Genomic DNA, 25,999 nt, shown 5'->3' on the forward strand with positions numbered 1-25,999 from the left:
AAATAAGGAGACTTACCTGCAGTCGCACGATGTCGTCATCCTTCTCGATTCCAGTCTCCTTAACAGCGGCCGACTTTACCACCACGATGTTGTGTGCGGAATTGGTCGCCGTCGTGCTCGTATAAGGTCGCTGCCTACCAACGAACATGGCACTGCCACCGGTGCCGATGCTGCTGCCTGCACCGCCACTGCGAAACGCTTCCTGTGTTCTGCCCACGATAACGCTGTTGGGGCGCATTTTGCCCGCTTTCGTCTGCTGCTTGTTGCGCAACTTGGGCGAATCTGCGAGTCGTGGGAGGAGTGCTCAAATTAGTCATTCTTGCGGCGAAGCGACAAATGGATTCACTTACCACCGATGGGCTTGTCCGTGTAGGATATGTAGGGTAGATCGGAATCGGAGCACACGCTCATCGGGGGCGACACCGGTCGCGAATCACAGATGTACGCCGACGACGGTGTCCCCGATGAGGACGGACCCCCGCCGTCGTCTAGGCTGAGAGCGGATAACTCCGTCACGGCGATCGTATTGCCCCGGAGTAGCTTGGCTCCGGAGGCAGTCGATCGCGATGGAGTCGGAGTGGCATTGCTGGATTGAGCGCGCAGACTTCCGCCGCGGATGGTTCCGGCTTCGGCCTGCTGCTGTAGCTGGGACTGTTCCGATCCCATAGTCCAAGGAAATGGTTCAAATCTGTAAAGAATGTTTCGAAAGGAGGTGATTTTAATACATAACCATGCTCAGATTATAAGCTCGCATCGTGCCTCTTTAGAGAAATCATCTTCAAGCAGCAGCAACGCTAAATGAAAACATCGAAGCGTTTAAACTGTAATTATTCAAATCGACCAAACATTCCAAATCACCATGCATCGCCCTAAATATCCATAAAGCTCCCCTTCGATTCGAAACCAACCGAATAATCTGCTAGGCAGGTGAGAGCGTACGGTGTGCATCTTCTTTTCTTCGCGGTTGCTGCGGTTACGGCCTGCTTCAGCTCATAATTGGCCATCAAATGCAACACGCGACGCTGACGACGACGACGACGACGACGATGAAAACGCTGTTATCGGCGGCGTTCCGTGGTGAGAAATCTGTCACCAAATGAGAAATCGACAGCTGGGAACTTCAAGGTCCCCGGCAGCTGGCGGCAGTCTGCATTTGGATGTTGAGTTTGGAAGATTTGAATTTTTCGGGTGAAATGTGGAAGTTATCTTCGTTAGGTTTGATTCTGTCGACCGTGTGCTGGACGTTTACGAAGTTGTCTGGAAGCAGTTCGGAGCGGGAAGCCTTTAGTGAGATGGACAGCAAGCTGCTGGCACGGGCTATCGGTGATCAATTGGAAGTGATGGTGAATGGATCTGGCAGTCCTGTGGTGGGTAGGTACTTCTTGAACTAAGGTAAGAATTGACTTTTATATGGGTGTGAATTTTTGTCAGAAGTCGGTTATACCTGCTGTATTGGACAATAAATAGTATTCTCTGAAGACTGCACATTGTAGTCGAAATACGTATCTGTCATCGATACCAAAATTAATTAAGTGAAATTAAATGGAAGATAACCTTTTTTTTTGTTTTATTTAAGCATTCCATTCTAACAACCCAATTTCATTATTTCATCAAAATAATGTTTTATTTCAAAGTTCAAGTGGTAGTAAACGTCATTTTAACTGCTCGAATGAAGTGGTTAATTCTTGTAAAATAACTGCCCATTTTTAACCCAAATCAACTGAAATTTTGCTCTTTTGTAGTCAAAATAATAATCTCTTTGAAACGCCTTTAATTTTACAAAAAATTGATCGCGACAAAAAGCAAGTTACAGCAATTTGATTACACTCAATTCTGTTTTTACGCGACTTTCATTATTTAGATTTTGCCCTTATACTGCATTTGTCATACCACCTGACGTGTAAATTTACATAGATTTCATAATTCAATTAGTTCTAAAAACATCACTTCTCAATCTTTTTCTGCTCAACAAGTTGCATTTTGTCGGGAATCTATTCATGTTTTTTAACACGTCCGAAAAAAAATTCGGATCAATCAATTGGTTCTGAAGTTATTCCGGTTTCCGTTGGGGTCAGTCAGGGTCGGCATTCGGCTTTACTGTTCTGTTATAATCATACATACGGTGAACATAATATTTTCTCAATCAAATGATGTAATTGGACCCTTTACGGCTATACCGATGATCCATGATCACATTGGGCATCCCGGAAAAATTCTGGTACCCCCGGGGATGTGGCCAGTTCTCAACCAGAACCAAAACCCTTCGTGCGACATATCAAACATCATGATGTTACAAAACATGGCCGGTAATGGCCTTATTGATAGTCTACGGTCACACTAGAACCCCCGGGCTTGTTCCAGTGACCCCGGAAATGTTTCAGTACTCCCGGGAAAGAGAGCAATTTTCAACAAGAACCAGAACCCGTCGCACAGTGGGACGAAATAAAAAAAGTGCGACATGGCCATTTGTGGCGAAACTATTCAGTGAAGCATTTCGATGTCTTCTAGAATGATTCTTCAATTTTTGAGTACATTATTTGAGTGGTGAAAATTTTTGATTAAGGGGGATATACACTCAAATAAAAAAATTACATTTTTAATGCTTGTTAAAATCGATGAATATTGTAGATGCAATCATTTTAAGAAACTTTGTCGAACACGACAATTTTCTATCTCTCAAGTGAACGAAGGATGATAGCACTCTTCAAGCACAGACACAACACGTTCCGGGTGTTTCCATTCGCAAACGACCTCACACTCCTTGGTGGGATAAGGATTGACCGACGCAAACAGCGAGAAGTCCGCCGCGTTTAAACGCTTCCGCAAACATTGATAAGGTCGAGCGGTACACCGACCTTGAGAAAACTTTTAAGGACTTGATTAAAGCCAAACACGCGGTTACTGGCGTCGGTTCGTGGATGGTTTGTCGCGAGAGACTTCCATGAGAACACTCTGGAATGTCGGCAGGAGAATGCGAAACGCGTCATCACCCGTTAACGAAGACAAGGGAGTACTGAGACAGTTGGATATTCAGCTTCGCGCGGAAAGTTTGCCCGGATTCGGTGTCGGTTCAAACCAACGTTCGTGATCGTCCGTCGGGTAATAACGAAATAGATTCCCCGAAGAAGCGAAAACAGCAGACCCGCATCTTTCGGGAGAAAAAACGCCGCCTGGAAGAAGCGGAGTGCGAGGAAATGGAACTGCTGTGCCGTTCCCAAGAAATACGGAAGTTCTACCAGAAGCTCAACGCATCCCGCAACGGCTTCGTGCCGCGAGCCGAAATGTGCAAGGATAAAGACGGGAGCCTCTTGACGGACGGACGTGAGGTAATTGAAAGGTAGAAGCAGCACTTCGATGCGCACCTGAATGGCGAGGAGAACGTAGGCACGGGAGACCAGCGCAATGGAGGAAACGCCTACGTCAGTGCAGCAGAGGACAGAACTGACCCAACTCCCACGCTGAGGGAAGTTAAGGATGCCATTCAGCAGCTCAAAAACAACAAAGCAGCTGGTAAGGATGGTAGCCGAACTCATCAAGATGGGCCCAGAAAAGTTGGCGACCTGCCTGCACCGGATGATAGTCAGGATCTGGGAAACAGAACAGCTACCGGAGGAGTGGAAGGAGGGGGTAATCTTCCCCATTCACAAGAAAGGCGACCATTTGGAATGTGAGAACTTCAGAGCGATCACCATTTTGAATGCCGCCTACAAGCTGCTATCCCAGATCATCTTCCGTCGTCTATCACCTAAAATGACCGAATTCGAGGGAAGTTATCAAGCCGGTTTCATTTACGGCCGATCGACAACGGACCAGATCTTCACCGTACGGCAAATCCTCCAGAAATGCCGTGAATACCAGGTCCCAACGCATCATTTGTTCATCGACTTTAAGGCGGCATACGACAGTATCAACCGCACAGAGGTATGGAAAATCATGGACGAGAACGGCTTTCCTGGGATCAGACTGATCAAAGCAACGATGGACGGTGTGCAAAACTGCGTAAGGGTTTCGGGTGAACTATCCAGTTCATTCGAATCTCGCCGGGGACTGCGACGGACTCTCATGCCTACTCTTCAACATCGCTCTAGTAGGTGTAATGCGACGAGCCGGGCTCAACAGCCGGGGTACGATTTTCACGAAATCCGGTCAATTTGTGTGGTTTGCGGACGACATGGACATTATCGCAAGAACATTTGAAACGGTGGCAGAACTATACACCCGCCTGAAACACGAAGCAGGAAAGGTCAGACTGGTGGTGAGTGCGTCAAAAACAAAGTACATGCTAGTAGGCGGAACCGAACATGACAGGATTCGTCTAGGAAGTAATGTCACAATAGACGGGGATACTTTCGAGGTAGTGGAGGAATTCGTTTACCTTGGATCCTAACTGACGGTTGACAACAATGTGATTCGTGAAATACGAAGGCGCATCATCAGTGGAAGTCGTGCCTACTACGGGCTCCAGAAGAAACTACGGTCAAAAAAGATTCACCCCCGCACCAAATGTACCATGTACAGAACGCTAATAAGACCGGTGGTCCTCTATGGACACGAGACATGGACTATGCTCGAGAAGGACCTGCAAGCACTCGGAGTTTTCGAGCGACGTGTGCTAAGGACGATCTTCGGCGAAGAATGAACCACGAGCTCGCTGCACTCTACGGCGAACCCAGCATCCAGAAGGTGGCCAAAGCCGGAAGGATGCGGTGGGCAGGGCATGTTGTAAGAATGCCGGACAACTACCCTGCAAAGTTGGTGTTCGCTACTGATCCGGTTGGCACAAGAAGGCGTGGAGCGCAGAGAGCACGATGGGCGGACCAGGTAGAGCGTGATCTAGCGAGCATTGGGCATGACCGAGGATGGAGAGCGGCAGCCGCAATGTATTCTCTTAAATGTGATGTTGTACAAATAAATGTATGTATGTATTCCCCGTTTTCGATGGTGGAATTCTCACTTGCTCTCCTTTCATGTAACAACTCAGCTCCAGGAATGGATAGCACCAAGTTCAACTTGCTTACAAATCTCCCAGACGTCGCGAAGAGACGCTTGTTGAACTTATTCAATCAATTTATGGAGCGCAATATTGTTCCGGATGACTGGAGGCAAGTAAAAGGTATCGCCATTCGAAAACCCGGTAAACCCGCGTCGGATTATAACTCGTACCGTCCCATCGCGATGCTGTCCTGTATACGGAAATTGTTGGAGAAAATGATCCTTTTTCGTCTAGACAAATGGGTCGAGTCGAATGGTTTGCTTACAAATTGGCAGTTGCTTGCGTTGCTTTCAACTGAAATTCAACTGGCCTATGCGCAAAAACAGCAAATGGGTTCAGTTTTGTTGGACATTAAAGGGGGCTTTTGATTCTGATTGTATTGATGTCCTTTCGGATGAAAATTGCTCGCTAAGGCAGCTTGCAGATGACGGCGTTGTGTCCGTTATAGGGCCAAATGCACCGGACCTGCAAGGACCATTGCAAGATACCTTAGACAATTTGTCTACTTGGGCTATGAAGCTGGGTATCGAATTCTCTCCGGAGAAAACTGAGTTGGTTGTTTTTTTTTCTAGGAAGCATCATCCTGCACAGTTACAGCTTCGACTAATGGGTAAAACAATCACTCAAAGTATTTCTTTTAAGTATTTAGGTGTCTGGTTCGATTCCAAATGCACATGGGGAAAACATATTGCGTATCTGAAATAAAAATGCTTCCAATCCGCAGCAAAAACACACATCCTTAAGCTGCAACGGATTCAATACCGTTGCCTTCGTATTGCGCTAGGCTGTATGTACTCGACTCATACGATGAGCCTCGTAGTACTCGCGGTTGTTCTCCCACTGACAGATCGTTTCGGTGAGCTGTCTCTCCGGTTTCTCATCCGTTGTGAAGTAATGAATCCTTTGGTAATAGAACACTTTGAGAAGCAGCTCGACCGAAATCCTCAAACAAGATTCATGAGTTTGTACTATGAGTACATGACGCTGGAGGTTGGTTCTTCTCCATTAGTCTCCAATCGTGATTGCTTTCAAGCCTTCTATAATTCCTCTGTAAATTTTGATCTGACCATGATGCAAGAAATCCATGGAATACCAGATCACCATCGGTCGATGGTTGTTTCCTCAATTTTTGCAATCAAGTACCACCATGTAAGTAACGATAAAAGATTTTTCCCAGATGGGCCAACCATAAATGCTTCCACTGGATTTGGTGTATTTAATCAATTTCATAGCGCCTCCTATAAACTGCAGAAACCATGCTCCGTATACGTTGCGGAACTCGCAGCTATATTTTACGCAGTAGAGCGAATTGCCCCACTACCTTCTGACCATTATTTCATTTTTACGAATAGTCTATCACCTTAGCTTGGGTCCCATCTCATTGCTCAATTCCGGGTAATGAGAAAGCGGACTCGTTGGCTAAGGTGGGCGCTATGGAAGGCGATATTTTTGAGCGACAAATCGCCTTCAACGAATTTTTCTCCATTGCTCGTCAGCAAGTCCTCATCAGTTGGCAACAAAAATGGAATGATGGTTACATTCTATTCTCCCACAGGTGTCGAACAAACCATGGTTCAAAGGGTTGGACATGAGCCGCGACTTTATACGCGTTATATCAAGGCTTATGTCCAATCACTGCTCGTTAGACTCGCATTTCTATCGAATTGGGCTGTCAGGCAGCAATTTATATGCGTGTGGCAATGGTTATCACGATATCGAGCATGTTGTTTGGACATGTTCCTTACACCGTGTTGCCAGATCTGAGTTATCCACATCCCTCAGGGCCCGAGGAAAACAACCCGCGATACCCGTTAGAGATGTGTTTTAAAAACGGATAGATTTGAGGATTTAGTAGTTCGTGTCATCTTGTGTTCTCCCAAGTTGTTATCTGCCCATCGGTGTACCCCCATGTTTGTCTTTTTCATCAGAGTGTCGCCTAGTTCGAGATCAAGAGCACATTGCTCTCCAAACCTTGTGTTCACAATCCCTACCCTGCCATCCATTTGTTACCATTTGTTACCCCTAACCTCGAGATAGCCGCGAGTAATCGGCCCCCGCTTTACTAACGTTAGTTTTAAGTAATTTTGTAATCTAAACAATGAATATCGGCTCCGCAAAGCTACAGCAGATGAGCCTGGGAAAATAAACGCATTATAAAAAAAAGATGCTATTTTCAAATAACAGACTAAAGTGGTAATTTTTATACGATAGATGAGGAGATGAAAGTATAGAATTGATAGTTCCGTTTAGAGTACAGCAGTGTGAAAATTGCATATAGAGAGTAGAAAGCGAGCTAGGACAACTTTAGGAAGGTACCAATCGGTTTTATCATCTCTCTTTACCAAACTCCCCCTTTGGAGAGGGCTGGTGAGGGGCGTTCACCGAGTTCTGATAATCCAGAATATTATCAAAATTGTCCAAGATTTGCCAACCAGTCAGCCAGCCAATCCTAATTTCCCAAATCAACATTCCCACACATTCAGCCATACACAGTACCTTCACGACCACTCCGCCGACGTCAAACGACTTTCCCCTGCCGCACGACCAACAACCGCCTTCCGAGCGGTTACGCTTGCGTGACTTGATCGGGAGGAGTCAACTGCAGTACATCGACTACAAGGTGGAATACGGTCTTCGCTACGATCCGACCGTGTTTGCAAATAAATTCAAACGGCAACAACCACAACGAGAACAACAACACTTCTCACCCTCTCTAATCACCACCACCGCTGAAAACGGTACTTTGACGGTGAAAAGTGATAACGCCACTACATTCACCTTCGCTGACTCCGAGCTGACGGCGGCGGCGGCGGCGTTGGCGACGATCAGCAACAGCAGCGGAAATATCATGAGACCACCAACTCGAGTGGAAAGCGCATTCGAGCTGCTCGGTGAGCGACTGAAGGTACTCATCCTGAACAGCTTGGTACCGAATTCTACCGAAAGCAGAGTTATCCAAAAGTTGAAATCACCGCTGACTTTGTTCAGTTTGTTCAATGTAATCAAATTTGAGAATAGACCGTGCATAGCTCGGCGCGAACAGTTGGCTACATTCTATGGTATTTGCTATCACGAGATGGAATGCAGCCAGCTGGGAGGAGTTCCCATGGATCTATGCGCCGGAGGGTTTGGAGTGTGCTGCGTCTGTAAGTTCCATGTTTCGAATTTATTAGATTGATTCAGATGTTAATGCAGCGAGGTGTGAATTTATAGTCCAACTGGGGTGTAACGATCAAACCGCGCAGAACATCAGCTACTTCCAGAGTCCCAACTATCCAGCTGCGATGCGGACGAAGCTCACGTGCAGTTTCACCGTGGCCCTGCGATGGAACGTCAGACAGGTGCTGTTGGAGTTTATATTCTTCGAAATGGGACCACCCACGGAGGGAAACTGCCTGGAGGATCAGCTAATTATATCCGTTCAAAATGGCTATTTAAGATACCCCATTCTCTGTGGCGTCAACAGTGGACAACATTGTAGGTCTCGAAAAAAGCAGATTTTTTCCTCATTGTAAAATATCTTTATTCCTTTCCCAGTGTACCTTCAGATCGATCGAGATTATTCACATTTCCTGTACTTGACGGCGGTATCGAACTCCAACGAGCCAAAGGCATTCAACATCCGAATAACACAGGTAATGTATGCAACCACAGGCAGGGAGTCGACAATTGGAAACTAATTTTTCGATACCAGCTCACAACACCGGAAGCTTCCGATGGGTGTTTGCAGTACCACACAGGCATTAACGGGTACATCAAGTCGTTCAATTACGAGGACCAATCGGTGGTGGTCACCAACAGGAATCCCAGCTATTTGGTAGGTAATCCTCGAATTCGGAAAATGTAACATCGCCAAACTTACCTCACTACAGCTTCATTTTCTAGTTGATTTCAACACAGCACTTTCCTCCTAGCAAGTATCACAATTTGCAACGCGCAGTTGAGTCGATCGATTCTATTTTTCGATCGAAATATCAACAAAACTGATAAAAATATCTACTTTTCACTGATGATAAGCGGAGCACTTTTCCACCCAGAGATGAATCAAAACAAACACATCGCGTAGCATTTGAAAAGAGACTATCATGTTTTGTAAACTAAATTTGTAGGGCCCTTTTCGCGCGAACCGAAGTACGTCCACGCAAACTAACAATACCATCGGGTAAGGGAAAATATCTCCTTGCCGATAATGTTCTTGGTTTGCGTGGGCGTTCATTGGTTTCCGCGAAAAGGGCCTTACAAGTTTTGTTTACCTAAGATGATAATGTCATATTATGCCCTTTTCAAATTTTATGCGAGAGACTTATCGTAGATTTTGACAAATAAATGCATGCGATGTTTTTTTGCTTCTAATGCGAGACTGGCTGCGTACAGTGGTAAACAAAACTGTTGGTGGTTGGGGATGTTCGAAAATTTAGCAAATTCTGGCAGGTTTTTAGTTTTATGAGCTGTGTTTTATTTGGTGAATTTTCGCGCAAACAATAAAACAACGTTTTATTATAGAAACAACGGTGTACAAAATCTCATAAACGAAACAGTAAACGAATTAACATTGTATCGAGGAATACGCATACAGCCGGCATTGTGTTTGCTATTGTTTTGTCCTGTGAATAGAAACTCTCGCGTCACTCTTTTGTCACTTTTATTAGACTCTGTGACTCTAATAATCTTAGTATCGAACTTTATTAATTTCAAACTTAAAAAAAATCAAATGTCTAAGACAAAGGATTTAACAAATTTTCAAAATCTTGGAATCAAACAAAATTGTGAAACCAAAAGACATTCATTTGCGATATTTTGAACTGAGCAAAACTAAATTTAATATTTATTTTTATCAAGATACAAAGAATATAAAATGATTTTTCAATGCTGATTTATCTTTCTTTAAAGTATGATCACTACATTCGAGATCTACCCTGGTATATTTTGAAACTTTTCTACACTTTCGCTCAAAATTATCATTTTAAGAAAGCTGTTTAAAATATGAACTCAAAATGTTATAATGAAAAAAATAAAAAATCAATTGTGTGCACTAAAACCAACAATCAATACGAAACTAACGATTTTAAATTGGCTCAATACTTGACTAGCCTATTGGTCCCAAGCAAACGATTAACGTACCCCATTCGAGTCAAAATTCTAGTACTACACTATGTTTGTTTTGATTTGCTATGAAAGTTTGACAGATAAAATGAGGGGTTAGTGGATTTTCCTATGTTTCGAGGGGTGAATCGATTAGCTTGGAACCGAAGAGAGTACCAGAGCTGAGCCAAAAAGTTGAGCACGTTTCTTCGGGACCTTCTAGTCTTAGAGTTACCTCTATGCTAAAACATATTTTTATCACAAACGAAGTGACAGACTACTAACTGGCGAAGAAATCAATTAAAATAATGTGGTTCACTGTAATAAAATTGTCTTAAAAGCTTGTGACTTCATCCACTAGATGGGCTAGTATTTTTGTTTTGATTTGAACAAAGTTGATTTTCCCTGGGCTTTGGCAAAACCTTTACACTGGAGTCGCTTTTTACGCGGGTGATACGTCCCGCGTAAAAAAAAACCGCGTAAAAAAACCGCGTAAATTCCGGAATCCGCGTAAAAAAAAACCGCGTAAATTCCGAAATCCGCGTAAAAAAAAAAACCGAGTAAAAAAAAAACTGTGGAAGAAAAAACCGCGTAAAAAGCGATATACCGCGTAAATTCTGAAATCCGCGTAAAAAAAAACCAAAATCCGCGTAAAAAAAAACCGCGTAAATTCCGGAATCCGCGTAAAAAAAAACCGCGTAAATTCCGAAATCCGCGTAAAAAAAAACCGCGTAAAAAAAAACCGTGTAAAAAAAAACCGCGTAAAAAGCGACTCCAGTGTATGTTGTTTAATTAGGCTACCAGGTCCCAGGGCTGATCTGGATCTTTACCACATTGGAAAGTGCACACTAGTGTTGCCAGATCAGTGTTGATGCTTACCAAAAGTGCATTTGAACCCGCTTATAAAAGCATATTAACAGATTAATCATAACCGTACATTGTGTATTGCTCTGTACTAATAATAAATGATTAAGCACAGCATTTGATATTTTAGTAGGAATGCTGGATTTAGTCGCAGTGGAAATCAATCCTTTATTGAATTGGATTTATTTCTATGGATTTGCACGTTTGGAAACTAACGGCAAGTCCAGGTTCTATACAGTGGAATGCCACACGGGAATTCGGAATTACGGAGAAATAACGCACACGCGAAATACTAGAAAAAACAAGTTTACTTTATTAAGCGATTAAAAGAATACACGCGGTTGTTACGCTTTTCTAATGAAGATGAACTTTACTCGCAGCTGTCACGTACCGAACCAAGGTTGCGCATATGGTAGGTGAACTCCATGAGGTGAGGACGGGAATCAACGATGTGTACAGAAGAGGTATGCAATGTCCCGTTCAACACTCCCCCTCAATGGATATCTCTTCAGTTCTCCTTTAGCCCGAGCAAGGCTTGGTCATGATATCTGCAAGCATCCGATCAGTCGGACAATACTCTAGTCGTATTTGCTGTTTCACACACAACTCCTGAACAAAACGCTCTCTTGTGTCTATGTGCTTGCTGCGTCTGCTTTTTCTCTCGGAACGCACGAATGCCAAACACCCTTGATTGTCCTCCATTACGAGGGTGGGTTGATTCTGGGTTTCACCGAAATCATTCAGAAAACGAAGAACACGCTTCGCTGCGGTCCAGTCGCTCTCACGAGGTTCACTAAAGTTTCGTCCCAGAATCGCTGCGGTTGCTGTTATGTCTGGTCTTGCCACGACAGCCAGGTACAGAAGACCTCCAACGAGACTACGGTACTTCGTCGGATCCTCGAATGCTTCGCCTTTATCCACCATCTTCAAATATCCGGGATCCATCGGCGACTTTGCTGTCTTGCACTGCTCCATCCCAAACTCATTAATTAACTTGTCGATGTAATTCCGCAGACTTAGCTTGAACACTCCATCAACACGTTTGACTTCTACACCGAGAAAGTTAGCTCGAATTCCATTTGCAATCCTCGGCAAATCTTCTCTATTTTCGTTTCATCCGTTGATCCAACAAGAAGGTCATCTACATACACCATCAGGAACACTTTCGCTTTACCGGAAAACGTTTACATATAAAAACACCCGAACAACGTTTAGTTCTAACGTTTTGTACATCCTAAAACATCCTTAAAACGTTTGGTTCTAATGTCAATAGATTGAAATTTTTGACGTCAGACCGACATTAGAATGGCAAAATTTTGTTCCAAAATTTCTGATGTATACACCATGTTACGTTGCTTAAATACAACTAAATCATAATGTTTTCTAATGTTTGACATCAGGCATACATTTGATTTCGATGCTGATGTAGACATCAAAATCAAACGTTGGGCTAATTTAAATTTCTATTCGGGCCGCCTTCCTTCACATACAAACACGGGTCGGCTGCAGCTGCTCTGAACCCGTTCTTTACCAAGACTTCATCCAACCGTTTATTCCAGCAACGAGCTGACTGGCGTAATTCATAAATGCTTCGTTGAAGCTTACATACTAGTTGTTCCTTGCCAAGTACCTCGAAACCAGGTGGCTGACGCATGAATACGTCTTCTTCAAGAGATCCATACAGGTAGGCTGTCTTAATATCCAAATGGCGTACAAACATATCGTGCTTTGACGCCACCGTGAGAAAGGTTCGAAACGTTGCCTGACGTGTGACTGGAGCAAACACATCATCCACGTCAACACCCGTTCTCTGCGTGTAGCCTTGAGCAACCAGCCGGGCTTTACACTTCACGATCTGGTTGTCTTCGTTGCGCTTCACCTTGTAGATCCACTTCGAACCGATTACCTTTTGATGTTTCGGCCGTGGAACTAGATTCCAAGTCACGTTTTTCTGATGAGCTTCGAGTTCTTCCTTCATCGCCTCGCACCACACAGGATTCTTCAAAGCTTCTTGATGGTTAACTGGGCCTTCCACTGCACAGGCTGCAATTCCAACGGCGAACTCGAGATCAAAATCTTCCAAGTACCGCGGTCGTTTTCCTTGATTAGACCGCTTCGATTGACGAAGATCCGAACTCGGTGCACCTTCATCCTCATCTTCACTGTTGTCTTCAGATGCCGATGTGTAACTGTCATTAGTCTCTTCACTATCTGGCTCTTCCTTCTCTTCTTTGAAGGGAATCAGCTGTATGTCTTCATCCGGAGTCTTCTTCGATTCAGCAACTGGAAATTCCACCGACGACGATCCGTTTCCAAGCTCAATGAACCGAGCGTCGCGGCTAACGGTGATCAAATCCGTTTCGAGATCCACAAATCGATACCCTTTTTGCTCAATCGCGTAGCCGATGAACGTAAGCTTTCTTGCCTTGCTGTCCATCTTCTTTCGCTTGGTATCCGACACGTGTACAAACGCTACACTGCCGAACACACGGAGATGACTGAGATCAGGTTTTCTCCCCCACCAAAGCTCATAGGGAGTCTTCCGGATGGATCTGGAGGGAAGACTATTTTGAAGGTAGGTTGCTGTGAGAATTGCCTCACCCCAGAAGCGCTTCTCCAATCCTGCATCGACTAACATGCACGAGGCCATTTCCCCTAGCGAACGATTCTTTCGTTCAGCAAGTCCGTTTTGCTGAGGGGAATAGGCGGTGGTGAACTGCTGTTGAATTCCTTCATCTTTATAGAACCCACGCAGCTCCTTATTGATGAACTCTCCCCCTCCATCCGATCGCACCACGCGCGGTTTTCGACCAAACAGGTTTTCGACCCATCTGACGTAGTCCTTAATATTTTGTGCTGCCTCTGACTTGTTCCGTAGGAGGTACGTTACGGTAAAACGACTGTAATCATCCGTGATGGTCATCACGTATCGGTTTCCACTAGGAGTGATACAGTCCATCGGTCCACACAAGTCCGTATGAACGATGTCCAGTACTTGCGATGCTTTCCGATCAACAACCGGAGGAAATGGAAGCCTGGCCGACTTGCCTTCCATGCAGCACTCACACACAAATCGCAACCCGCAGTCACTCACCTTCATGCCCGTAGCTAACTCTTCTTTGACGATTCTCTCGGCAGCAGCCCACTCGCGGTGGCCCAGCCGTCTATGCCACTGATGTTGGCAATCCACTTTATGCTGACCTTCCGATGCAGCCATCGATGCCTCTGCAACGCGCAGGTAGTATAGCCCACCATGACGTTGCGACAACGGTACCATCCGTATCAACAACATCGCACCCGTCAGTATCAAAAACCACTTTAAACCTCTTTTGGGTCAACTTACCGACCGAGATCAGGTTGGTAGAAAGACCGGGTACGAATTTCACGTCATTTACATCTATCTTGGTCACCTTACCTGCTCCGTCGATGCCGTACACGATGCCAGATCCTTCGCCTTGAATTTGTGTTCGCTTACCGTCTGCCAGTGTGATAAAACCACCAGCAAACTCGTTTAACGACTTGAAGAACGACTTGTCGTTTGTCATGTGGGCGCTCGCATCACTGTCGATCACCCAGCTGCTGTGGTTTTCTTCTGCAACCGTAAACGCAACACTCCTCGCTTCGCTCTGAGCAGCTTTTGCCTTCACGTTACCTTCCGCCTTCGAGGAACTCCCATCCTTTTTCTGCTGCGACACCAGGAACTTCCGGCAGTTACCCTCCGCGGATCGCATCGCCTTCTCTACCTTGACTGGAACACCTTTCCTTTCGATATGCCGATTGAACTCATCAACCAGCTTTGACTTCACAACGTCCAGTGAAATGTCATCCGATCGGCTGTCTAATGCTGTCACTAGACCATCGTACGAGGGAGGAAGGCTCCTAAGCAGCATGCATACCTTGGTGTCCTTGTCCAAGTTCATCCCAGCTGCATCCAGACGATCGAAAAGATCATCGAAAACGCGCAAGTGCTTTTCGACATCGCAATTCTCCGCGAGATTCATGGAACACAGCCTCTTAAGCAATGACACACGAACAGAACGTGTCGTTTTCTGATGGTAATTCTTCAGCGCATTGTAGGTATCCCAAGCGAGAGCACAGTCCTTCACCAGCGACAGCTGGCTATCATCCAACAGCAGGATCAACGTCGCTTTCGCTTTTCTGTCGTCTGCTTGCCAAACAACCGTCCTGTTCGCTACTATCGGAGGATCATCACTAATCACGTGCCACAGGTTCTCACGGGACAGCAACATTTCGACCCGGATCCTCCAAGTTTGCCAATTCGTCCCATTAAGCAGGGGAATGGAAAACTTTGCATCAGCCATCGCACTGGTAAACACTTTTCCTCTTCTTTTTCGTGCTACTTTTTACGACGAGCACCGTCCAGTCTTTCGCGATTTCACTTCGCACCCGCGGCGAACGTAACCAAAAAACTATTCGGCTCTTCCTGACCGAATCTTTCCGCACCAGTCTTTTTCCCTTAGGGCAGGTAACTTAGCCCATAACCTGACGGCAAGTCCAGGTTCTATACAGCGGAATGCCACACGGGAATTCGGAATTATGGAGAAATAACGCACACGCGAAATACTAGAAAAAACAAGTTTACTTTATTAAGCGATTAAAAGAATAGATCAGTGCACGGTCCCTAACCTCACTTTTTGCTACCTATCATTTTGCTTCTGAGTAAAAGAGATAGCAATGAATGGGAGCCAAAACAAACCACCCAAAACTGTCAAAACTTACGGGTGAGAGAAGAGTGCGGCAAATCTTCGTGAACTGATCAATACACGCGGTTGTTACGCTTTTCTAATGAAGATGAACTTTACTCGCAGTTGTCACGTACCGAACCAAGGTTGCGCGTATGGTAGGTGAACTCCATGAGGTGAGGACGGGAATCAACGATGTGTACAGAAGAGGTATGCAATGTCCCGTTCAACAGAAACTATCATCACGAAGATTCTGCACTCGGTCTACAGCTTGTGGGCGAGAAGCGTTGTGTTTGTTTTTGTTTTTTTTTTTATCTATTTATAGAGTCAATTCTTAGAAATACGAAGCGACAAATCAAGCATTCAGCGCAAGACCTTCAAGAAAACTAACAACACGAAGTCTGGAAATGGCAATGTTTCATTCAAAACGTCAAGTATTTGAAGAATATTAATATTACTAATATTACTTAAATATTACTCAAAGGAAGTTGCGACTGTTCTCAAAAGCAACAGAAATTCTCTCCGTAGAATGGAAACCACCATGCTCGCAGCTCTAAAGGCTCTTAGTTTTGAAGCAAGACAGCGTCCTGAGGCATTCACCAATTAAAGCCCAGAACAACCGGCACAAACTGTTATCAATGACTCGCAAAGCGCAAGAATAAGGCAGTCCCAACATATTGCAGTCAGAGAACTGGGGAACCACACGATCAACAATAAAATTAGAGTGGCGCGGCTAAACTACTATGAACATGTGGTAAGGAACACATCCCAAGGAATACTAGGGAAAGCTCTCAATTACCGCGTGCATGGAAAAAAGAAACTAGGACGACCCTGCTTCACGTGGAAAACGAGTCTCAAACAGGACTTCAACAGAAGCAACACAATAGCGGCGCATTGGAGGGAATTGGCATACAACCGTGGCGAATACAAGTCGGCCACAAAGAAAATATTCAACGCTCTTATCGAGTCTGAATATGAAGATTCGGAAGATTCCGTGAGCACGGAAAACACGGAAGATGATGTACGATTGTCGGAATTCGAAAGATTTTCGACTCCGGACAGCGAAGAGGAGCCCTTCCACGAATTTTAGCAGCTAAGTAGATAATAAAATGTAAGTACATTATCAATCACTAAACTAATCAATAACTCAAGTAAATGAAATCATAAAACAAGAATTACAGGTATTGCAAAACATGGTCCTCTGAACGTTTACTTTCCAACTTTTACTAATACTACTGTTACTCCGACTATCCCCTACTTGAAACACTATTCCTCCCTATCCGTCATCTTAAGCAGGATTCAATTGATCCCTGTGATTATTATTCTGTGGTGCCAAATCTTTACCTCTATACCCTTGTGCTGTATGGACAGTAGACTGATGCAAAATTTGACTTTTTCGCTCCACAGTGCTTAAATGGTTTCAAATCGGGTCGTGATTAGCCTCCAAAAGTTACAACTCATTTGGTTAGAAACAGACTTCGCACAAACCATTTGAAGTTTGCATGAAAATTACTATGGGAAATCTCAACTTTTTGTTCATTACCTTCTAGTCTTTTTTCCATATTGAGCTGCGAAACAGATCGATAGCCGTTCTTATAGAAAATTTTCTCAGCTACAACTTTGTTGAACATCGTTTCTATGTAAAACGAGACAGGAAAAAGTTATTAATTATATAAGAGATTGGTAAACTTATGACATGATCAAGCAGCTGCTCTGTAGGCAACACTGTATTTTGCAGTGTGACATAGTAGCCATAATTGTTGTGTCCTATTCAACGCCCCAGAAACACCAATGTTGCCTGCTGAGCAGTTGATTGAGCATGATCATAAGACATCAGTGCATTGAACCATTAATAACTTTCGATCCTTGCATTCAATCAAAAAGTGGTCTTCAGCAAAGCTGTAGCTGGGAAAATTTCCTACAAGTAAAATTGAAAGCTTTTGAAGTAGACCGATATGGTGAATTATTAGATAGACATGAACAAAAATCTTGGTTTTACCATAGTAATTCCCATACAAACTTCAAATGGTTTGTGCCATCTCAGTTTCTCACCAAATGGGTTCAAATTTTGAGAGGTTAGTCAGGATCCGATTTGGAATCGTTTAAGTATTGTGGAGCGAAAATTTCAAATTTTACATCACTCTAATGGACAGTGATGTTTCACTGGATACCTGGCCCTATGACCATAGAGGTAACTCTAAGACCGCTGGGTCCTGAAGAAAATCATTATTATTTTTGGCTCACTCAGTACCAGAACAACGGTCCCAAGCAGTCCCAAGCTATTTCACTCACCCCTGCATGTTCTGCATGAATCCACACACCCCTGATGTTATCTGTCAAACTTTCATAGCGAATCAAAACAAACATAGTGTAGTAATAGAATTTCAACTAGAATAGGGTACGTTAATCGTTTGCTTGGGACCAATAGGCTACTAAAGTGGTGAGCCAATTTAAAATCGTTAGTTTCGTATTGATTGTTGCTATGACCCCCTTTTGTGCTTGAAAATGAAAATGAAAATGATTTGAACAAAGTTGATTTAGTGTGCAATGATCTTTGACAGTGTGCAAAGAGTGTATCATTTTGTCATTTCTTTTTATGCATTTCAGTTTTGAGTAGAGTGAAAGAGATAGAACCAAAACATTGTAGTACATTTTAGTGTTGTCATGTGGTACACTGAAAAATTGCAATAGCAGGTTCGTCACCAAAGTTTTCGAGCGCTCCGTCTGTCACTTCGTTTGTGTTTTAGTTCTCAAATATCTTCAAAAGTCTTCAAAAGCAAAATGTCTTCATGATTAATATCTCGTCTCCAAGAAAAGTGGATGTGACTAGGAAGCCATTTTGGTTTTGCCTAGAGCAGGGGCTAAGAGAAGAAAGTGTTTTGTACACATACGAAAAGAAGAGGAAAAAGTGGAATAGTATAGAGAAACAGCAAAATATAAAAAATATATATTAGTTCATAAGTGAAGAGAGAAAAATAAAAAAATAAAAGTATTTAATAATAAAAAAAATAGATTTAAGCCATGAGACATCAAGCAACAGGCAAGGAGGACCTATCACACGGTCACAAATACCAACCAAAATCGTCAGAAAGGGGAGTACTTCGGGTGGCAATCCCGGAACACGGAAAGCGTCGCAACAGGGACCCAATGCAGTGGCGGTGGAGTTATCGGATGTAGCGTATCTGGAGCCCATTGATTTTGAAAAAGAAGTGACAAAACATCCAGCGGAGGTCGGTCGGATTTTATTCGACGCAGGATTCTAAAGCTTCAAGGAGATAACGAAGATCGGAAAATTCAAGTACAAGGTTGAGCTGACTAACAGAGAGGACTATCCAAAATTGTCAAGGTTGGATCTGGAGAATAAGAACCTGAAGTCCTTCCTGCCAAACAGGAGTAAGGAAACAATATGCTTTGTGACCAACGTTCCGTTGAATTTCGACGCTAGCGATTTGAAGGACTTCGTAGCAGAAGAGGAAGGTGTAGGAAAGAGAACAGGAGCAATTCCGAAAAGGCGGGACAATAAATCGAAAGTTGTCATTCGTAATGGGAGACGTACGTACAGCGAAGCACTGACGGAATCGTAAGGAAACAAGAATCAACGAAAATGTAGTTGCCAAAACACACGGATCGTGGAAAATCAGCATAAGGTGACTGAATTCGAGGCACTCTTGGAACAGTTGCGTAGAATACTGCTCCAGAGTGTGGGAGGATCCTGGAAGCTTCCAATACTCTCACTGAGAAACCACATCATAAGCCGCCTGAGACATCCCCGAACGGACATCGATACGGACCAACTGCTAATAGAAATTTGCTCTGAACTGGATAGAATCATCAATAAGGACAACGACATCATAGAACAACCGCAGAATCAGAATCAAAACGAAAACAATAATGGGGACTAAGGCCTTTAAAATTATCCAGCATAATATACAGAGCATAAGACCAACAGAAACCAGAGAAGAGCTTTACACCTATCTAGTAGATAATGATGTCAGAGTAGCTTTATTACAGGAGATTTGGTTGAAAGATAAGGAGCCTTTCGTAATGAGGAACTTCAACTTTGTTTCAAAAAGAAGACCCCAAGGCTACGGGGGCGTAAGAATTTTGGCACATACACCCAACCGGGGGATGTAAGATTCGCATACAATTATGTGGGATTCATCATCAGAGGATGTTAGTGGAGACCGCATGAACGAAGAATGCGATATACCTAGCTGCGGTCCAATGCAAGAAAATTGGAGACTGAAAATGTGGAGTGTATTAGTGAGTGAAATGAATTATGTCGAAAAAAAAAATGGAAAAAGGTTGCCGACTGAACTCGAACCACGAACTATCAGACCTGTGCTTTCCTCACTGCTCTCTCCATGCTTCTGAATATGGATAGCCTAAAAGCAAAAATGAAGCGTTCATTTTCTCGCATACTCGACTTCGCATGCTTTTTCTGCTGGAGAGATTCGAGGCAAGTGTGGGCGTCGTTCTACAATGTTCTACAATGTGCTTCGTTCTACAAGCTTACTGGTATAGGCGAAAGCGTAGATAGAACACGAAATAAAAAAGACAAAAAACCATTACATCGCCTGTAAGGTCAACTTCTAACATTCGCTGCGATGTTCATGAACAGAGGATGATAGGAAGTGGAACTAACATTCATTGTAATAAATTTTTGGTTTGCGTGTAGAGATTTGGAGTACCAGGAAATAGATATACCAAATGTAGGATCCGTAGAAGCAGTAGGAATCAAGGTAAAAGGAGGAATGGACCCGATAAACTTGATCTCAGTATACCTGGCACCTGGAACTGAATCGAGCGTTAGGCAAGATCTAGAGGACCTTTTCGTGTTTTTGGAGCGGCTAGATGGAGAAACCATAATAGGAGCTGACTTGAATGCGCATCATGTTAGCTGGAGCCCTGCATACCCAATATGTAGTCGAGGAAGAATGTTGAACGAGAACATCGAGGATTCTAAGTATGTTCTGCTCAACGATGGATCACCCACGATGATAAATACTCCGCGAGAGAAGGAATCTGCAATTGATATAACGCTGGCTACGCCAGGAATTGGTGCAAAGGTGACATGGAAAACAGTAGATGAGGAATTCGGTAGCAGACACCGGACTATGCTGCTGGAAATCGGAGGACAAATCCCAGCTGTCAAAAGATCCACCAGGCGTATTAACAAAGGAAAGTTGATCGAAAATCTGAATAGGATACGGCCGCAGTTCATATACTCGCCTTCGGAAATGGTGGACATTTTTGAGGAGCAAAAGGAAAAGGCGTCGTTTGTCATCAAGAACAAAAAAGCGAACTATATCAAACAGTGGTGGAACGAGGAAATAAAAAAAAACTGTATGAAAGCAAAAGAGTAGTCCTACGAACATACAACATCAACAAAACGCAAACCAACTACATCAAGCAAAGAGCAGCATTCAAAAAGGAGGTACGAAGAGCCAAAAGGCAATATGTTAAGGAGCTAGCGGAGAGGATCGACGAAACTACCCCTTCACGACAACTATGGAACATCATAAAAGGGATTGATACAGGACTTTCTGAAGAAACCAAAGTCAGGAAAGGGATCAACCATCAGGATGGAGTACTGTTTATGGATTACTATTTCAAGGATAAAATAGGGGAAGTGAGGATGCCGTATAAGCCGACAGAGTCATATTTGGAAGGATATGAAATGGCACTAAAAGATGAAGAAATTTTGACTGCCCTCAAAAGTCGAAACGGAAATTCCACGCCCGGGGAAAATGGAATTTCATATGCCATCCTGAAACAGCTTGATATGGAATTGCTACTGAAGGTCTGCGAGATGCTGAGTAGGATGTTCGTGTCGGAGGAGATTCCGGAACGATGGAGAACAACAATAATTCAGCAAATACCGAAAAAAGGAGCAGATCTAAGTCTACCTAACTCCAGGAGGCCGATAGCACTAATGAACGTGGAAATCAAACTGATAAATGCGGTGGTTAAAAATCGGTTGGCGGAGATTGCGGAAATTAGGCAGCTTATTCCCAAACTATCCTTTGGTTTTTGAGCACAAGTCTGCGCAATGACTTGTGTAAACTATGTGGTTAACACAGTAAAAGAATCGCAAGAACTAGGGAAGGTAGTGCTGGTAGCCTTTATAGATGTTAAAATGGCCTACGATTCGGTTAATACTAACAAACTGTTGAGTACTTTATCTGCTATGGGGGTTCCTCAAAAACTTGTATCATGGATCTATATCTATCTAAAACACCGGAAGCTAATACTCCGTACCGATGAAGGAAACGTTGAAGTGAAGGTCAGCGAAGGATTACCACAGGGGTGCCCACTCTCTCCTATCCTATTCAACCTTTACACTGCTGGATTACATAATAATTCGGAAGATGACTGTGAGCTCGTGCAATTTGCCGACGACTTCGCTGTTGTGGCTATGGGAGAAAATCTGGATGAAGCAGAATACAAACTATGCTGTTTTCTTGATGGTTTCTATGACCAACTGCATGCGCTAAACCTAAAAGTCAGCGCGGAAAATCAGCAATTATCCCCTTCACAAAAAAAAATACCGAACATCTGAGAATAAAGGTGAAAAATGCGAAAATCGAGGTAGTAAACACGCATAAGTATCTAGGATACACACTGGATAAAATGTTGTGTCATAGGAAACACATAGATAACATTAAAGAAAACGCAAGCAAAAAGATAGGGCTGATGAAACTAATTTCCAAAAAGACATCTGACGCAAACCCCAAAACATTGCTGAGGATCGGAAATGCTCTCATAAGGAGTCGACTGGAGTATGGAGCCATAGTTTATGGGAATGCGGCAAAGACTAACTTGGATAAAATCCAAAAGGTCCAAAACAAGTACATTAGAGCAGCAATGGGATACCTACGGAGCACGCCGGTTCATGTCATGCTAGCAGATTCAGGACAGCTACCGATGAACCAAAGGATTGAGATGCTGACGAAAAATGAAGTAATTCGAACAACCTTCTACGATACGCCATTAATCAAATTCATCAGCAGCTCATTGTCAAGGGAAGTACCAAATGGCTCCTACCTTACCGAAATTGCAGAAAAACACGTGGATATTGTCTACCAAGTCCATCCACGGGATAAGGAGATCCCGTTGCACAAACGTATGAGGTTTTTCCATACAACAGACCTGAGAGATGTGGTAGTACCCAAGTCAGGCAAAAATTTGCCCAAAAAAGAGAACTGCCATAGCGCAATTTTGAGGCAACTCTTCCAAGAGACCATATGCAATAACTATCAACAACATAGCCTGATATTCACGGATGGATCCAAAAGATCGTGTGGAACTGCCATAGACCACCAAGATAAGGAAACCTTCACGGACAGCATCAATACGAGCTACTCCATAACAAATGCAGAGCTAATGGCCATCCTACGGGCTGTTGAAATGGCTAAAAGGAAAAAATACGCCAAAACAGTAATATTGACTGATTCTAGGAGTGCTTGCGAGACTCACCTGAATGAAAAAACGGTAAATGAAAATTTTATAGCATGGGAAATTTTCAAAGAAATCCAAAATCGAGGAAGGATGCAGATCAAAATTCAGTGGATTCCCAGTCATGCAGGCATTGATGGGAACGAAATCGTGGATCAAGCTGGTTAGAAAAACAACAGATCAACAATCAGATTTCAATGGCATCACCATGGGAGATGCCATAAATTTGAGCAAGATAGAAGTCTGGAGCGATTGGACAGAGCAGTATAAAAGAACATCAACGTCGAAAGGAAGATGGCACTTCAGGATAGCGGAAACCCCATACCAAAGAATATGGTCGAATAATCTAAGGCTAACAGCGCTGCAGATTAGAATGTTAAGCAGAATCAGAAGCGGCCACACACTGACGAAAGATAGGAGAGCTAAATGGAAGATTGAACAAGACGAATTTTGTGTTCTTTGTGAAGAAACTGAAGACTTACGGCATGTGCTGTATTACTGCCCGCGATACAACATAAGCAGAAGCAAATACCAAGTGCTAGAGTACATCAAACCGCTGGAAGAAATCTTCGATGAGAAATGTGAAGAAAGCATGCTACAAATCTACAAGTTCATCCAAGAAGAGAAAATACAAATATAAACCAGACAACAACACCCGCATAAACGCGAACCATCACTTGACCTTACCTAAAATGGTTAAAAATTGTTTATAATCCCTGCTAAACTTCAACTGAAATGGTTATGGAACTTTACATGAACGTTTAATGATAAAGTTTCAACCTTATGTATTATGATTTTTTTGAACTGGACCTTACAAATAATGGGTTGTTAAGAACCATTACCATTCCAAATTGTTGTTTTCTCCATACATTTTCGGAAAGAGAACTATATAAGAACGTTTTTACTTATGATTTGAGAACATTAATGGTAATGGTTATGGTAGTCAGTAAGGTCCATTAATGGTTTTGTATTATCGCTCAACTTTATGTGGAATGTATCGTGAATTGGTAATCAGTAAATTACAGGCAACCAATTCGCGATATATTCCACATAAAGTTGATCGATGTAACAAAACCATTCGTGAACCTTACTGACTACCATAACCATTACCATTAAAGTTCTCAAACCATAAGTTAAAAGGTTCTAATATAGTTCTCTTTCCGAAAATGTATGGAGAAAACAAGAATTTGGAACGGTAATGATTCTTAACAATCCATTATTTGTAAGGTCCAGTTCCAAAAAACCATAATACATAAGGTTGAAACTTTATCATTAAACGTTCATGTAAAGTTCCATAACCATTTCAGTTAAAGTTTAGCAGGGATTATAAACAATTTTTAACCATTTTAGGTAAGGTCAATTTATGGTTCGCGTTTATGCGGGCAGCTTCAAAAACCAGAAAACAAGACAACCAAAGAGGTGGCAAGATGGACCAACTGTGGTCTTAGCCGGTCGAAAGACAACAAAAAAAATGTCTTCACAGAAATTCAAATGTCTTCAAAATGAAGACATGTCTTCAAATCTGGCAGCCCTGATCGACAGAGAAGAGCCCTGCTGAAAAAACCGAAAAAAAACGTAGCGATTAAGGCCGGTATACATCTGCTCATCCAGTTGTCCTCAACATTGAACAACAGAACAAATCTAGATAGAGCTGGAATTAGGGCGTAACAGCTTTTGTAAACAATGATTTCGACAGTGAGCATGCATAAGGGTGAATACGCGATGATCGATTCTCTTCATCGATTTTCTCTTTGCATTGCTACAGCTAAGCGAAACAATTTTCTAGAATTTGTTCAATGCAGAGTAGTAACAGGTTGTATTGGTTATCAAAAGCAACAGCAAACGCACCGAGAAACGTTAAATCTAGCGAGTTATTAACAAAAGAGAAAATCGACGAAGAGAATCGATCATCGCGTATAGGCCCTTATACATGCTCACTGTCGACTTCTCTCGATGATTTCTAGAAACTCAAGGCTCGCCCAAGCAAATCAATATCACCATCAGGTAGGGGAAGTCTTCCCCTACCTGATGGTTATGTTGGTTTGCGTTGGCGCGCCTTGAATTCCTAGAAATCATCGAGAAAAGACATTGTTTATAAAAGCTGTTAGGCCCTAATTCCAGCTCTATCTAGAAATGCTTTATAGGGGCTTATGGGAAGATTAGAGTTTGTTAGGGCAGTTCTGAGAACTGTTTCTAAACAACTTTAGAAAAGTTCCAAAAAATGTCAAGGAAGTCCAGAGAACTAAAAATTATTGGAAGTTCCGAAAAATCAGGTAAAACAGTAACCTTTATTAAAAATGGTAATTCAGATTAGAAATTAGATAAGATTTCTTTGGTGAGGAGACTCTCTGCCGTGGGCTGGTTCGTCTCTGAAATCTAATTCACGACGGTTGCCTGTGAATCCTAAAACTCATGTTATCAGCCTTCCATCTGCTTTCCTTCCCCAGAACAACCTCAACTACGCAATCTGCATCCGACGAGCCCCCAACTTCTGTACCGTTACGTTTGAAAACATCGGCGATACTGGCGAAGAAAACCAGTTTCAGATAGTCAATCAAGATGAAGGTATTGTGTTTTTGATGTTGGACAAAAATTATCAATGACTATCCATCTCTCACTTCACGTCCGCAGATGGCGTCAGCTTAATTCGCCCGGGCACGGCCGGAGTGGAGATCTACAACTGTCCGGACGATTACATCGCCATCAACTACCTGCGGCTGTGCGGCGAACGCCTGAACGATGGAGCCAGTATCGAGGATTACACCCGGAACAGTCCGGTGATGGAGGACAGTGCGGGACCGCTCGTGGTAGCGGTTCGTTCCAACGACGAAACGGTTGGCCGCGGATTTAAACTGAGATATCGACAGGAGCTTTGTCAGAAAGGTTGAATAAATTGAGG

The 25,999-nt window shown here is 43.2% G+C and overlaps 2 protein-coding genes and 1 pseudogene across 2 annotated transcripts in view; 2 read left to right on the forward strand and 1 right to left on the reverse strand.

Annotated features, from left to right (window-relative positions):
- The window catches only part of LOC135705525 (uncharacterized), a 71,069-nt gene extending 62,049 nt beyond the window's left edge, over nt 1–9,020 (reverse strand). The window contains exons 1-3 of the mRNA XM_065227301.1: nt 8,856–9,020; nt 351–688; nt 17–282 (exon numbers count right to left, since the gene is read on the reverse strand). Coding sequence (XP_065083373.1) covers nt 17–282; nt 351–666 — 582 coding nt within the window. The 5' untranslated portion in view covers nt 667–688; nt 8,856–9,020. The remainder of the gene's footprint in view (nt 1–16; nt 283–350; nt 689–8,855) is intronic.
- On the forward strand, nt 1,060–25,988 carry LOC135705554 (uncharacterized). Its single transcript, XM_065227329.1, has 7 exons — nt 1,060–1,375; nt 7,394–8,139; nt 8,207–8,470; nt 8,531–8,628; nt 8,688–8,810; nt 25,548–25,665; nt 25,732–25,988. The coding sequence occupies exons 1-7, from the start codon at nt 1,158–1,160 to the stop codon at nt 25,986–25,988; spliced, it is 1,824 nt and encodes a 607-aa protein (XP_065083401.1). The 5' UTR covers nt 1,060–1,157.
- Nucleotides 23,194–23,740, forward strand: LOC135705533 (uncharacterized; annotated as a pseudogene).
- Nucleotides 25,989–25,999: the final 11 nt, after the last annotated feature.

The sequence above is a fragment of the Ochlerotatus camptorhynchus genome, unplaced genomic scaffold (assembly GCF_037179485.1).
Source record: "Ochlerotatus camptorhynchus isolate MF236.1 unplaced genomic scaffold, CSIRO-AGI_Acam_v1.1 ptg000268l, whole genome shotgun sequence".
Taxonomy (NCBI): domain Eukaryota; kingdom Metazoa; phylum Arthropoda; class Insecta; order Diptera; family Culicidae; genus Ochlerotatus; species Ochlerotatus camptorhynchus.